We start from the raw sequence: 16527 nt of genomic DNA on the forward strand, positions 1-16527 counted from the left end.
TGCAAGCCACTCCCTGTACTATTGCAACGAATAGTCACTAAACAGTATACTCGATATGGACCAATCATGCCAGACCCCCGCAACGGAAAAAGGACTACGATTGGAAAGTCGGTACATGGAACTGCAGGTCTCTTACCTCTCCCGGGAGTACCAAAATTCTCGCAGAGGAAGTGAGAGTCCGCGGCTTCGAGATAGTAGCACTTCAAGAGGTCTGCTGGAAGGGAGTCTCGGAGCGCCGTTACAATAGCAATTGCATGATCTACCAGAGTGGTGGATACAAGCACGAGCTCGGTACGGCGTTCCTTGTTATGGGTGCTATGAGAAAACGTGTGATCGGATGGTGGTCGATCAATGACAGGATGTGCAGGTTGAGGATACGTGGACGTTTCTTCAACCTGAGTATAATTAATGTGCACAGCCCGCACCTTGGGAGCAGCGATAACGACAAGGACACTTTTTATACGCAGCTTGGGAGGGAGTACGATCGCTGCCCACAACACGATATAAAGATCGTCATCGGGGACCTCAATGCTCAGGTCGGGCGAGAGGAGGCCTATAAACCAACGATTGGAAGCTTACCAGCTGACCAACGACAACGGCCTCCGGCTCATTAACTTCGCATCCTCGAGACACATGAACATCCGTAGCACCTTCTTCCAGCACAAACCTCGATTCAGCTACACCTGGAGGTCACCACAACAGACGTATTCCCAAATAGACCGCGTTCTAATAGACGGAAGGCACTTCTCGGACATCATCGACGTACGAACGTACAGGGGCTCAAACGTCGACTTGGACCACTTCCTGGTCATGGTCAAGCTACGGCAGAAGCTCTGCGCTGCCAACACACTGCGTCACCGGCATACCCCATGCCTAAACATGGATCGGCTGCTAACACCCTCTGTTGCCGAGGGCTACGCGTCAGCGCTTGGAGAAGCGCTACCGGACAATAACGCGACCGCCACAATGTCCCTCGATGTCCACTGGCGTATGGTGGAGCGAGCAATCAGCAGCACAGCCGAGAAGACACTAGGCTATAAGCCACGAGGCCAGAAGAAGGAGTGGTTTGATAACGAGTGCAGGCGGGCACTATCCGAGAAGAACGCAGTGCGCTCCCGAATGCTACAGCGCGAATCCTGTCAGAACGTGGAACACTACAAACGACTGAGAACGCAGCAAACCCGGATCTTCGAGAGTAAGAAGCATCGCTTTAAGGATTCGGACGAACAACTCATAGAACAGCTATCTCAGTCGGGGAAATCTCGCCAGTTCTATAAGATGTTGAAGAAGACACAAGGCGGCTTCACGCCAAACGTCGCAATGTGTCGAGACGGGGAGGGCAACATTCTTAAGGACGAGCGAGAGGTGATCGAAAGGTAGAAGTGCTAGTTCAACGGGCATCTGAACGGAGCGGAATTAGAGGAGTCCAGCAGCAGTGCAAGCAGAATCGAGCAGCACATTAGCCGGGAGGCAGATGACGAGGTGCTCCCACCATCCTTGGACGAAGTCACTAGCACCATCAAGCAGCTGAAACATAACAAAGCAGCTGGCAGTGATGGTCTGGTGGCAGAACTATTCAAGGTGTGTTCGGTTGAGCTTGCCGTCAGTATGCACCAGCTAATTGGGAAAATCTGGGAGCAGGAAAGGATACCGCAGGACTGGAAGCTGGGTGTCATCCACCCAGTGTACAAGAAGGGTGACAGAATGGACTGTGCCAACTTTCGAGCCATCACAGTCCTTAATGCTGCCTACAAAATCAAGATTTCGTCGGAAGCTACCAAGCTGGGTTTGTTGGAGGCAAATCCACCATCGACCAGATCTTCACTCTACGGCAGATCCTCCAGAAATGCCTAGAGCACCAGATCCAGACGCATCATCTCTTCATCGACTTCAAGGCGGCCTACGATAGAATAGATCGGACTGAGCTATTGAACTCCATGCAGCAGTACGGTTTCCCTGGGAAGCTGGTTCACCTGTTGAGGGCCACGATGGATGGGGGGCTGTGCAAGGTGAGGGTGTCGAACATGCCGTCGGATCCGTTTGAATCTCACCGGCGTCTGAGGCAAGGTGATGGGCTCTCCTGCCTCATATTCAACATCGCACTGGAAGGTGTCATGAGAAGCGCGGACTTCGACATCCGTGGCACGATTTTCACCCGCTACCTCCAATTCCTAGGCTTCGCGGATGACATCGACATCATCGGGCGGAACACTAGGACGGTGTGCGAGGCGTACACCCGACTAAAACGCGAGGCCGCAAGAATTGGAATAATGATCAATGCAACAAAAATAAAGTACCTGCTCGTCGGGGGCTCTGACAGTGACAGAGCCAGGCTGGGGAGCAGTGTATCAGTGGACGGCGACGAACTTGAGGTAGTAGAGGAGTTTTGCTACCTTGGCACTGTCGTAGCTCCGGATAACAACGTAAGTTGCGAAATCCGGAAGCGCATTGTTCAGGGGAATCGTGCCTATCATGGGCTCCACAAACTCCTGAGGTCCAGGTGGCTTCTTCCACGCACGAAGTGTGCCATTTACCGCACGCTGATTAGACCGGTCGTTCTCTATGGGCATGAATCCTTGACTCTGCTCACGGAGGACGTCAACGCACTCGCAGTCTTCGAGCGGCGCTTGCTCCGGTCTATATTTGGTGGTGTGTGTGAGCAGGGCTTGTGGAGGATAAGAATGAACCACGAGCTAGCTGAGCTGTATGGCGAGCCGGACATCCTGAAGGTGGCGAAGGCCGGCAGAATTCGGTGGTTGGGGCATGTCATGAGGATGCCGGACTTATGCCCCACCAAGAAGGTGCTCACCAGCGACCCGTCCGGCACAAGGTGACGAGGAGCTCATCATGCTCGGTGGATGGACCAAGTGGAGCAGAACCTGCGGGATATCGGATGCAACCGGGGATGGACAGCTGCAGCCATGGACCGAGCTACCTGGAAAACGATTGGTGACCAGGCCATGTCACTAAGACGTGCTCAATCTTGAGCAGGCCAGCAAAGAAGAAGAATGATAGTTTAATGCAGCATAGTATAGCCAATTGGGAGAGATGTGTCAAGAGCAGCAGAGAAAGATCGATTAAACGAAATAGAAAACCTTCGAAGACGAAGCTTGGATTCACGTATATAGAATGAATACAACTAAATGAGAAAAAAAAGAATATACACATCAAAAATTGAATTACACCAGCATACGTAAAAATGTCTCTTTATGTTTCCTTTTACTACGTCGACCCGAATGAAATCGAGTTTATCAGGTAGTATTATAATAATCAGTCAGTGTTTCAAATTACTTGGCGCGAAATAGGCCAAAGATTGGATAGCAAGATTTTGGCAAGAACATTTCGTTTGATACTCGATCTCAATTCTTTCAGATCCAAACGAAAACACGAAGGAAATACAAAAATTTTAAAAAATTTTTCAAACGAACAAACAGAAACAAATCACGAAAAGCTTGTGTGTCCTTCTTTGAAAGCCCTACAAAGGATCTCGTAGTGCTTTCAATTAAATTTCAATTCAAAAGTTGCGGTTAAACGTTTGCCTTTGCAGATGCCTTTGCCAAATATGCAGGTACTTTTCTTATAAATCTCAATTATCAAAGGCTTAACTAGATACGTCTCATAGTGTAAGTTATGGAAACTTCAATTCAATGTTAATAAATGAGAAGCAATTTTTTTTCATGAGACGAACAAGCGTTAACAAAATCCTAACCGCTACTTGAGAATTGCTAACTCATATGTTATACAGAATGACCAAGTGAATTACTCAAAGAGCCAATATGATAACAATAAATTTCAAAAACATATCGATATTATCGAGCTATGTAGTATGTTAGGAATGGCAAAGTTATAGTCATTTATAGAATGTGTGGCATTTAAAAAACAGAAATTAAAAAAATACATATTTAAAAACATATTACAACAACATATGTCACGATCACTAATTCCGGCCATTTTGGCGTACGCATCCAGGCAATCACTACAACTCAATTTGGGCCTACCATCCCTCCTCTCTATATCCGGAAAACCTAAAAGAACTTAACGAACTGGTCCAGTGCCATTCTAATGACATGACCAGCCCACCGAAGCCTGGTGACTCTAATTTGCTGCACGACAGTAAGGCTATCGTACAGTTCGTCATTGCATCGGATCCTCCATTGTCCTTTCACATATACGGGACCAAAAATCCTTCTGAGCATCTTCCTCTTGTATACGGCCAAGAGGGTTTCGACAACTTTGAGCAAAGCCCAAGTCTCAGAGGCTTATGTGAGCGCTGGAGCTATGAATATTATATATAGTTTCAGCATCAGCATCACGACAGGTATTTTGAACAAAGAAGATTTCTCAGACTGCAAAATGACCGGTTAGCTGCCAGTACCCTTGCGTGTAGTTGAACATCAATTTTACCATTTGTTTTGCTGACCCTTGACCCAAGATAGGTGAAGTGTTGGACGACTTCAAAGGTTCGCTCACCTATCTGTACAACACCCTCGCGTAGATTCGCATTAGAATTTTTTAGCAGAGCTGCTGACGGTGCTTCCATCATTTTGGGTTTTACCTCGTTTATTTCCAACTCGAGGTTCTCTTCCGCCTGATGCATCCGTTTGTAAGCTTCTGCTACATAGAAGAGCCGCAAACCAATGATGTCTATGTCGACCAATGATGTCTATGTCATGCCAGGATCTGGATTGACTTGTAGAAGATGGTCCCCGAGGTTTCCACTCCTGAGTCTCGGAAGGCCCTCTCTAGCGCCAGGTTGAAAAGGAGACAGGCAAGCCCATCGCCCTGGCGCAGACCCTTGGTGGTAGCAAAGGGCCTTTAGAGTTTTTCATCCGTCATTACCTGGCATGTGACGTTGGTCATGATCATTTTTACAAGCCCCATATACTTGGCCGGGAGAAAGCTCATTGCATCGAAAAGTTTTATCCAGGCTATGCTATCGCCAACGACTTTGAAATATATGACAAGATGGATAGCATGCAGCTGTTGATCCGTCATTTTCTCAAAGATCCGCCGCATAGAAAAAAACTGGTCAGCGGTTAATTTTCAATTTCGGAAATTAAAAATTCATATTCTTAAATTGAATGGGATCCATACAAACTATAATGATTTGTATGATACGAATACAAAACTGACACTTTGCTTATAATCGTTTTAATGATAATGTAATAAAATTAATCATTTCTGCAAATACAAAACGAAAAAAAAATCTTATACCTAAAACTAGGAAATTTTATGATCTTATAAATAAAATTGAATGTTTGTATATATATATATATATATATATATATATATATATATATATATATATATATATATATATATATAAATATATATATATATATATATATATATATATATATATATATATATATATATATATATATATATATATATATATATATATATATATATATATATGCGCGCGCTTCAATGGGGTTTCCACTGAACCGATTTGCACCAAACTTGGTACATAGGTGTATGATGGTCTCGGATTTAGGCATTTGATTTTTTAATTTTTAAAAGCCCCCCAAAAGGGGGGCTCCCATACAACCCCAATTCACGACTTTTCATTTAAAAATGCAAATGATGCCCGATTTGGCTGAAATTTGGAATATAGATGTTTCATTACTTTAAACAAATACCCGCAAAATTTCAGCCTCCTCAATGAAGAACAAAGGAGGGCTCCCATACAACCCCCCTCCAAAAAGTGAATATTATTCGCTTAAAATTATAGTCGTAGCCCGATTTAGCTGAAATTTAGTACATAAACGTTTCATTACTAAAAACTAATACTCGCAAAATTTGAGCCATCTCAATGGGGAACAAAGGTGGGTTCCCATGCAAACCCCCCTTCAAAAAATGAATATTATCCGCTTAAAAATATATATGACTCCTGATTTGGCTGAAATTTGGAACATAGATGTTTTATTACTTTAAACAAAAACTGGCAAAATTTCAGCCTCCTCAATGAAGAACAAAGGAGGGCTCCCATACAACCCCCCTCCAAAAAGTGAATATTATTCGCTTAAAATTATAGTCGTAGCCCGATTTAGCTGAAATTTAGTACATAAACGTTTCATTACTAAAAACTAATACTCGCAAAATTTGAGCCATCTCAATGGGGAACAAAGGTGGGTTCCCATGCAAACCCCCCTTCAAAAAATGAATATTATCCGCTTAAAAATATATATGACTCCTGATTTGGCTGAAATTTGGAACATAGATGTTTTATTACTTTAAACAAAAACTGGCAAAATTTCAGCCTCCGCAATGAAGAACAAAGGGGGAATCCCATACGAGCTCTTCCTATTAGAGTATTGGAAAATATGGTCAAGCATAGCAATCATGTCCGATTTAAATGAATATGCCTCATATTCCTTAAAATGTCCATATTTACTGGAAAATCACCATTCTAGGTGACGTTGAAGCTCTCCCGGGTGGAAGCAAATTGGTGGGGGGCATACAATACCTATTCGGAAAATTTTAATAAAACATGCCCAATATAACAAATATCGTCTAATTTAACAACAACTTTTCATGTACGCCTTAACACAGTCGAGGCAGCAAGTAGCAAAATATCATATTCTTCGATGCGGAAACAGCGGTATTATTTATTAGAATGTTCAAAAATCGCTTATCGATACAAATTTTTTTTGTTTATTCTTTCTAACGAGTGACTTTTACATTATGGTCGGGAAAGGAATTTCCATTGCCAGAATAAAAGAAATTCACAAAAATGTAAAGACGTCAACAAACAATTTAGTTTACTGCAACTTTTCTCTCTTCTACCGTTTATTTAGACACTAAACTGGCATAAGAAACTCAACTCTTCTTCACTCCACGCATGTCAAAAATTAAAAGTGTAAAATATTTTTCAACATATTATTGTACATAACGCTATGCCTTTATTCAATAAGATTCAACTTTAAATTGTGTTGAGTTACGTTGGAAATGTGGTTGGTGTAATAAATTTAAATATGGATTTCAGAGCGTAATGTTTACTAACATGGAATCGCCTTTTGAAAGTAACAGCAATACAGATGAAATATAAAAGAAATGGAAAATTGTTTCCAGGCAGCATCAGTGACGAAATAAGCATAATAGATAGAAAAATAGAAAGAATTTGTTCGTCATACATGCTCAAAATGGAACCACATGCTACTTTTCTTCATTGTTATGCAAATAAATTGATATGACGCATCCAAGAAAAATGGTAGTGATAAAAAAAGATTTTCGAAAGAGTTAAAGCGGAAAACGCTAGGCATAAAAAATAGGTTTTATTAAATTCATGACGTGAAAGATGCGAAAGATAAGGGAGAAAATTTTTGGTAAGAACGTGTTGGTCATACGAAGCGAAGATTATGAAGAGAAATGGTAGCTGTGAAACAAAAAGAGAAGCAAGGATTTGATATATAATCCTTTCCTTGAGACCTAAGATGGTTTAAACGGTAGATTTGTTAAAAAAGGAGTGTATAGTGCCTATTTTTTATAGTTTGCAAAAGCAAGGTATAGCCAATTGTATAAGATGTGTCAAGATCAACAGAGAAAGATGAATTAAATGAAATAGAAAACCTTGAATGACGAAGCTAGGAATCACGTAAATACAATGGATACAACTAAATGAAAAAAAGGATATACACACCAAAAATTGAACTACACCAGTATACGTAAAAATGACCCTTTATGTTTCCTAAAACTACGTCGACCCGAATGAAATCGGGTTTATCAGCTTGTTATTTAATAAATACCTTGAATTATGCACAACATGTTTTAAAAATAATCTTGAAAAATAACGTATATTATTATAATAATAATGATTTTTCTTCTATGAACCGAGTGGAGCACGAATCCAACATCCTCATGACGTGCCCAAACTAGCGTATTCTTCCGGTTTTCACCACCGTCAGAATGTCAGGTCACCCAAACAGCGCAGCAAGTTCGTCGTTCATTCTTCTCCTCCAGACTCGAAAACACCGCCAAAGATCGTCCTTAGCACACGCCGAGAGCATTGTTATCCTCTGTGATCTTTGCAATGATTTCATGATCGAGACAGTTGGTGGAGCCCATAAATAGCTCGATTCCTGCATAATGCGTCTCCGGATTTCGAGTCATCGAGTTTTCGCTCGACAATTTTGTCATCGTACCAAGATAGCTCTAGCAAATCGGCCTCCAGCAAGCAGGTAATTTGTTTTCGCTGCACTGATTTGCAGCTCAATCCTCGTTGCTTTGCATCTTAATTTCAATGCAATCGCATTGTATCGCAGTCGTACTTCGGCGATGTCGATGCCATCCACGAAGCCAAGGAATAGACTAGGACGGGTAAAAATTTTGTCCGCATGTCAAAGTCCGTGCTTTTCGTCACACCTTCTAGTATATTAAACAACAGAAAAGAGAATCCGTCGCCTTGCCAGAATTTCCCTTGATAGTCAAACGACTGCGACAGCATGTACGATACAATCACTTACACGGTATTCCATAACTCCATTCTATCTTAGCTGTCGTAGACTATTATTTCTCTGTTATTTCTCACAATCCCTCCCTTTTCATAGACCGGGCGGATGATACCCAACCTCCATTCTTCGGGTAGTTGGTGCTGTTTCCAAACTTTCACAATCAGTTGGTGCATGGTGACGGTAATCTCCGACTATCCGACCCTATCTGGAAAAGCTCGACAGCTGGGCCATCGCTGTGTGCCGATTTGTCACTTTTCAGTCGCAAGATAGCATTGGATAACTCTTCCAAAGATGGTGGGAGCACCATGTCACGTTGTATGACCATGACTCTTCTTTAGCGTGGTATTAGAAGCGCTATGCCGAAGCCTCATGCCCTCACTTCATTTGAGAGTATTCAGGATCTTTCAGCAGATGTAAGGGATTGGCAGTTTCATGTTCCGAGATTCCAGACGTTTGTCCATTTCCTGTGCATGGGTCGGTCATCGATAGGTCCTATCGTTGTCGGATGTTAGTTTTCTTTCGTAGCAATGGTGGAAAGGATGGCATGCACGGCCTCTCCCTTCGGCATCTGCTTTGTCAGTTAAACACCCTGTAGGCTATCTGGAAAGCAGAAGCTCCCTTTCCTAAGTTTATCCAGCTGCCCCATCATACCCCTTGGATTTCCTCGTATAACCAAGCTTAGTTATTGGGTGAAGAGTGTTACTGCACTGTAAGCCGAGTACGTAATTAATAAGAGTAGAATTAGGAGAGCCTGTGAAGCCTTCAAGATGCGTGGGAGCATGACCCGTAGTGCATTTTAAATCCAATTATTTAATTGGAAAATTTTACAGCATAAGCCACAATTGTTAAAAATAAATCATTAAAGTTTTTTATTTTATGTTACTATCATTTTTTTATTGAAATTTTATGAAACATTATGAATATTTTATTTTTGAATAAATAAATACTATGCATTTTTTGTACGTAATTACAATTTTGTAAAAAAGTATCGAATTTTATAGTTGAGCAATCATTTATTTTTTAATAAGAATTCAATCAATCAAAATTGTAATTCCTGGTAAAACTTGTATGATGTACAACCAATGTATTGGTACTAAAATGTGTATTGTTGCAGTCATACGAACAAAAGCGGACAAACCAGAATGAAAAGCACAGAAGTTAGAAACACGAGAGCAAATATGATAAATACACATTTTCTATATTTCAAATACGTGATCGTGTTTTTCAACAAATACTACATCATGACCTTGTCGTACAATGTTCTTTAACAATACATCTAGAGCCTGCATTCCAGGACGATTAGTGTTAACTGATAAAAGATGAGAAATGAGGCTTGTGTTCAAGTCAAATAAATAGAGTAAAAATTTAAATAAAAATAAATAATACGGACACAAAATCCTCACGATATTACTAAATTTTATGGAAATAAAGTTTACAGTTACAAATTAACCTACAATCGAATTCAACCACAACTAAATTTGTTGACATTGCTATCACTCAAATAATAAGAAGGAATATTTCATCGATCGGTTGTTACCTTTGTAAGATGAGTTCAGGATCAAAATAGGTATGAGTTCTTTTTAATTTTACTTATGGTTTTGTTTGTTTTTACCTATCTTGCTTTTTTGCACTTGTTCAGACTTCATTACATTCTAGATACAGCTGTCGACAGTCAAATCCGGATCGTCCATTTCTTCCTGCTTCATAAAAGTTCTCAAATGCCTTCCCAGTTTGTCGCTCTAGAATGTAACTTGTAGCATAGCTGAAATGTCGAAGATTGGGAAGCTTTACACTCCAGAAAAAGTAATTACAGTCATAACGAATAAAAAAAACATTATACTCACGAGCCAAGCTGACAGAATATACTAGAGCCTCCGATTGCTCCCAAGCAGTCAATGTTTGCTTCGCAGATATACTTCTGCATACAACGATCATCAGCATTTCGCGTGCTGCGTACAAAACCTTTCATCATGGCCAAGCTGGCGACAGTAGCATCACTGACCACATCCTTCTTTCCAAGACTTCGTGCAGTTAGGGAACGGTGGGAAAACGAAGTTTTCAGTGCATCCAATAAATTGACAACAATGTTGATGAACTGTAATGATAATGGTTTATATCAAATTATATAATGCTTGTTATTCTTGTATTTCGTTAGAAGACTGCAACACACAGAGTAATAGTTGAACAAGTAAATAATAACATTGTCATGCCAAATAGTTAAAAAAGTGCAATATGCACTATATGAAATATCTGGTAAATAGCATGCTACACTTTATTGAACGATTTATTATAATTTATAGAATTTAAACATCAAAATAATAATTTCAGATATGAACTGCACAAATTATTGTAATATTACAACTTGAATCATTTACACTTTCCGTTAAACTATTCTTATTAAATTAACAAAACATAAAAAATAATTGAGGACATACTAAAATATTTTGTATAGCTTGTAGCTAAATAGTTACTAAAGACCTCCTTACGAAACAAAATGTTATGGTTAGTATTGGTGAACGAGATGATAAGTAATTTACATAAATCGAATCTATGATTGAAAATTAGCCATTTCTCAAAAGACATTAGCTATGATAAAGATGTATCATACAAAAAATTGATAATAGAAATATTTTTACACATTAAACTTTCTACATAATAAAGCTTAGTGGGCTAATTTCGCGAACAAAATACAAATTTACAAATACATACCTCACCGGCCTGTTTTGCCATCGTATTTACTTGGTCTGGATCTTTGCCACCGAACATGGCGGTGAAAACGGCTGCTAGAACGTTCTGAATGTTTGAAGGAAATAATTTAAATTAAACTACACTTCCCAATAGCATGCGCTGGTAAAAGTAAAGAATACAGCTCGTTCGCCAGTCAACCAATTTTTATAATTGTTAGAAGAGAGAAGGAGTTAAAAGCAAAATAAGGATAAAAAAACAAACAAAACAAACAATTCCAGCGATACTCCGTAACATTGCGTGCAAGCAAACGTGTGGAAATAATGTTTAATTTTTACTCGTAGCTGCTACTGACTGTAATTCACATACCGTTAACGAAGCACCGTTGCTACCATCTATTTGTGGCAGCATGAGATGCTACACCACCAAATTATGAGCTCACTCTTCTTGCTACTCTTTCTGCAGTGATTCTGCAGTTGCATATCAGTTTTCTTAGCATTCTATTGTTCCACATGTATTTGTGATCTTATATATCATTTCATGTTTTCTTTTCGCTAACCACTGTTATGCCAATTTCTATGATATGAAATATTTAACCAAGCTGTTATTCAAGCAACCGTTACTAAGCAATTGAAAATCAATCATGTAACATGGAACATCTTAATGATAATTATTTTAACTATTTCTATAAATTGTGAAAAAATTACACAAACTAGTGATATAGTCCATCACCCCTGGTATGAATTTATGCTTTTGAAAATCATGTGTACTGCTCACCTGCATTGGAGATCCGCCATTGTCGACTTTATCGATTCCATCACCAGCACCGCCACCGCCGAGAAGGGTAGTGATGATTTTCAGACCGACGGAAATCACATTTGCCCATGGCGATTGACCGAATGACGATACACCGTTATCGATATCATCAGATTTAGTTGGCACATTTCCGCCGCCACCTCCACCACCATTGAAAATCATTTGCATCAGCAGTCCAAGCATGTTAGACCATGAGAAACCTCCATCCTGTATCTGATTAGTTTGTATCTCATCAATGTCGTCAAGTGCCACTTTTTTAATGACGTTGGGTTTTTCAGCAAATTTTCGTTGTTCCACCGTATGTTGCTGGTGATGTTGCAGCTGTTGGTTCTGCTGCGGGTATGACCAGGTACAGATCATCATATTGCTTAGCATAAGCCCCATCAGAAACAACGTCAGTTCTGTTTTGTGATGCATATTGCTACAAATGGAAGCCAGAATAAAAAAATCCAGTCGTTAGTTTTTTTTAAGATTTTAGTGATCGTAATTAAATATATCGCTTTCACTTTGCCCTGTATTTGAGGTTGCATCATAGCAGAAGTAAGTTAAGTCAAATTGAAAGTAGATGCACACCGGCACTTCACAGCATGATTTAAAACTTCCCTCATGATCGGATCGTCTATTTGTACTTTTTGTACTGGCTGTCTTCATCCATACTATTGCTTACATTATAAGGCAGTTAATCTATTTAAAACCAAATCTCTGAAAGAAAGGCCCTTTTTGTTTTTATTTTTAAGTAAAAGGGAATTCTATCAATTAAAAGAAAAAAATGTAATATGACGAAAATATTCCATCATTAAACAGGAATCGAAGTGACGAACTGAATGCATGACATAATGCAAGAGCCTCGGACTAACTTTCTCTTTCTCGAAGAAATTGTAAGACAGGTCAACGATTGGAATTTCCCATGAGCCATATTGAAATGATTCATACAAAATTTCGCAGGAAAAGCAATTAAAAAAATCCAGAAACGTACAAAAAAATTAAAAAAAAACAAAATTAGACTGAGGTTAACTTGAAATTTTACAAAGACTAAATCAATCGTAGAGTTCGTTTAAGATGCACTACTTCAATTTTTAATACAACGAAAAGATTAATCAAAGCAAACAAGAGATTATTACACAGTAGAAGTTAGTACAACGTGTTAATAGCTTAGAACGAACACGACCTCAATATTTGTCATTACCCCTGGTGGCCTAGAAACATACTTCAGCCAGCCTATTATCACTTCTATATGCTCCATTTCCAATCCCGTTTTTAAGATCTTTTAGGCGCAGCAGTGCTTTCTTTTTTTAACAAAGAAAAATATCGCAAACTTCAAGTCATTTATCAACAGGAAAAGAAATTGCTAAATTAAGAGAAAGTTAGTTTACTGATGCTACCACAAAGAAGGTAAAGGTCATGGTATAACAAATTAAAGTTATTTTTCAAATTTAAATTTATAAAAGTTATTAGATAAAAAAAATCTAACGCGCATTCACCAAAAAACACGTGCACAGATATATATTTTCTCTTTTCCACTTTGCCTTTTGACAGTATTATTTTCTGTAATAACTTATGTACAACTCAACCATAACCATCAACAACAAAAAATATGAATTCTATCGTAAACAAGTAACCGAAATGTTATTATATTCTGACACATTGTAGACAAAGTATGAAAATTGTAAACTTTTATTATAGTTTGATTTGAAAAGTGCGTCGAACATTTCCTCCGCATTCCAAGGAGCAAAACAGATCATTATAAATATTCTTGATAAAACACTTTCACCTTGAAAGTTGAATTGCATGGAAAGTCCCCGTTCCGTAACCTAAAAAAATGTAACTGTACAAAGCTTTCTCGTTTCACCATTATTGACTCCCGCCATAGGGCAGTTCTTTATAAGTTTATAGCTTTTCAGTCGTATTTGGAACAATGTTCATCAAATTAGATAACAAGACGAGATGTACGATCAAATGAGAGAACATTAACTATGCTACATATATTTGCATAGATAGTTTCACAAGCACAATATTTTATCATGTTTTATCACCATAATCACGATAAAGTAAATTTGATAAAATTTTACTCTACTCACAATCCATACACACAAAATTTTTGCAAAACTTCTCAGTATCAATGAATACTTTTGAATAAACTTTTAAACTACTTTTAAATAACTTAGTACTTTAAAATAAAACTTGAAGTTCGCAGTCCAATAACATTATAAACATTACATAATGTAGAAATAATATATAGCCAAACCTTACAATTATCATTGTATCATTCAAATGCTTCAAGCATCTGTACAATGAAAACTTTCCGTTCCAATCTCAAAAAATTAGTTTGTTATATGCTTCCCAGATTTGTAGTCTGTTTTGCTGCATCATCACATAATCCAGAGTAAGGTGCTTTCAAAAAACTTTCTCTTTACTGTCTCTTAGACGTACATATACACATATGCGTTGATATAGCAGGAAACCACGAATGAAAAGAAGGCACACACTAGCAGATCAATATTAAGAACAAACCTTATGTTTATGGTATAATCTGATGGCAAACAGGATGTTTCTTGATCGTACGAAAACGCAACGTTCCACTTAGATCTTTTCCGCACGAACTTCACAATGTGTCTAAGGGACGCATTGCCTTGAACTTGCCTTTTTATAAGATGACCCACTTCTTCAGTTGGCTTTCTTGTTTCTTCTTTCTTACCGTTTTTACAGTTACCAAGGCGTTCGACCTCTCAATGGTGGCCGCAGAAGCAGCAGCAACATTAATACTCACAACTCAAACGGATCGAAGAATGCGCATAAAATGAGGAGAGAAAGCGAGAGCGAGCAAGAGAAACAAAAAAATGAGCAAAAAAACTTGAGAAAACACATATACATACATCCATAAATGCTATGAAATATACACACATGCACACTTCATCACATAGATAATAAGGAAAAGAAATAACCACGTTAGGTATCAGTAAGAGATGAAATAAAAAGTAAAAAAAACAAAGCTACTTGTACTGGATTCCGTTTAGTTCATCCACAAACCGAACCTACAAACCGGCAAAATTATTCAAGTACCCGTTCAAGAAAATACCGTAATCAGCTTTATTGAATGTTAAAAAAATACTGAGCAACACGGCATTATTTCCAAAATCTAGTTAAAATAATGAACGGATGTGGAATAAATACGAGGAAGACAAAATGCAAAACTTCTATCTAAACGCACCATATTAGGAACAATGTTATGAAAAAAAAATATATAATGAGTTAGTAAACACAGTCATATATGCAATAACTACAACATAAACTAAAACAAGGCTAAAACATACATCATCACTAATTAACATAAGAAAAATTAAAATTTTTTGCTGTATTGTTGGACGCAGATATAAAAACCAACATTTCCTTTACTCCATATGAAAATTACTCCACATGAAAAGAAGCTGTGTTCAAAACAAAGAATACCAAGAATAAACTAAATCACACGGTTTTTTTAACGGAATTCAAAACCATTGTTTTATTTTTGCGCACGCAAGTAGCAAACCCATCCAAGAACCGGGAAAGCGTCACGACTAGGCAGTACACCAGTTATTGTAACAGCTTCAACTGGATAACAGTTTATGTGCAATTAACGACACACATAAATAATCTGAACGTTAGTTTAAATTCAAGCTGTAAGATATAAAAATCTATATATATATATATATATATATATATATATATATATATATATATATATATATATATATATATATATATATATATATATATATATATATATATATATATATATATATATATATATATATATATATATATATATATATATATATATATATATATATATATATATATATATATATATATATATATATATATATATATATATATATATATATATATATATATATATATATATATATATATATATATATATATATATATATATATATATATATATATATATATATATATATATAGATGTATATATATGTATACATATATATATATATATATATATATATATATATATATATATATATATATATATATATATATATATATATATATATATATATATATATACAAATATATATATATATATATATATATATATATATATATATATATATATATATATATATATATATATATATATATATATATATATATATATATATATATATACATATATATATTTACATATAAATTTATATATATATATATATATATATATATATATATATATATATATATATATATATATATATATATACATATATATATTTACATATAAATTTATATATATATATATATATATATATATATATATATATATATATATATATATATATATATACATATATATATATATATATATATATATATAAATATACTAACTGATGAACCCGATTTCATTCGGGTCGCCTTAGTTTATGAAATCATAAAGGAGCATTTTTACGTATGCTTGTTTAACCCAATTTTTGATGTGTATTTTTTTCCATTTTGTTGTATTCATTTTAAATACGTGATTTCTAGCTTCGTCTTTGAATATTTTCTATGTCATTTAATTCACCTTTCGCTGTTGCTC

The 16527-nt window shown here is 36.9% G+C and overlaps 1 protein-coding gene across 2 annotated transcripts; it reads right to left on the reverse strand.

The window, feature by feature from the left end:
* Window positions 1-9608: 9608 nt before the first annotated feature.
* On the reverse strand, window positions 9609-14539 carry LOC128729452 (uncharacterized). 2 transcript variants are annotated; one of them, XM_053823038.1, is made up of 5 exons: window positions 14466-14539; window positions 11916-12375; window positions 11163-11246; window positions 10298-10548; window positions 9609-10215 (listed from the first exon to the last, which is right to left on the reverse strand). In XM_053823038.1, exons 2-5 carry the CDS (start codon window positions 12369-12371, stop codon window positions 10089-10091), a joined length of 918 nt encoding a protein of 305 aa, XP_053679013.1. In that variant the 5' UTR covers window positions 12372-12375; window positions 14466-14539; the 3' UTR covers window positions 9609-10088. The 2 variants fall into 2 exon arrangements, with proteins under 2 accessions (XP_053679013.1, XP_053679014.1); XM_053823039.1 differs by lacking the exon at window positions 11163-11246.
* Window positions 14540-16527: the final 1988 nt, after the last annotated feature.

Source organism: Anopheles nili (assembly GCF_943737925.1).
Source record: "Anopheles nili chromosome X unlocalized genomic scaffold, idAnoNiliSN_F5_01 X_unloc_14, whole genome shotgun sequence".
Taxonomy (NCBI): domain Eukaryota; kingdom Metazoa; phylum Arthropoda; class Insecta; order Diptera; family Culicidae; genus Anopheles; species Anopheles nili.

Bases quoted from the DNA above. Each gene is read 5' to 3' on its own strand.
- LOC128729452 (XM_053823038.1), bottom strand. From the start codon at position 12,371: ATGCATCACAAAACAGAACTGACGTTGTTTCTGATGGGGCTTATGCTA. The intron at 11,247-11,915 runs GTGAGCAGTACA...TCAAACATTCAG, and splicing joins ATGGCGGATCTCCAATGCAG to AACGTTCTAGCAGCCGTTTT. The intron at 10,549-11,162 runs GTATGTATTTGT...TTATCATTACAG, and splicing joins TGGCAAAACAGGCCGGTGAG to TTCATCAACATTGTTGTCAA.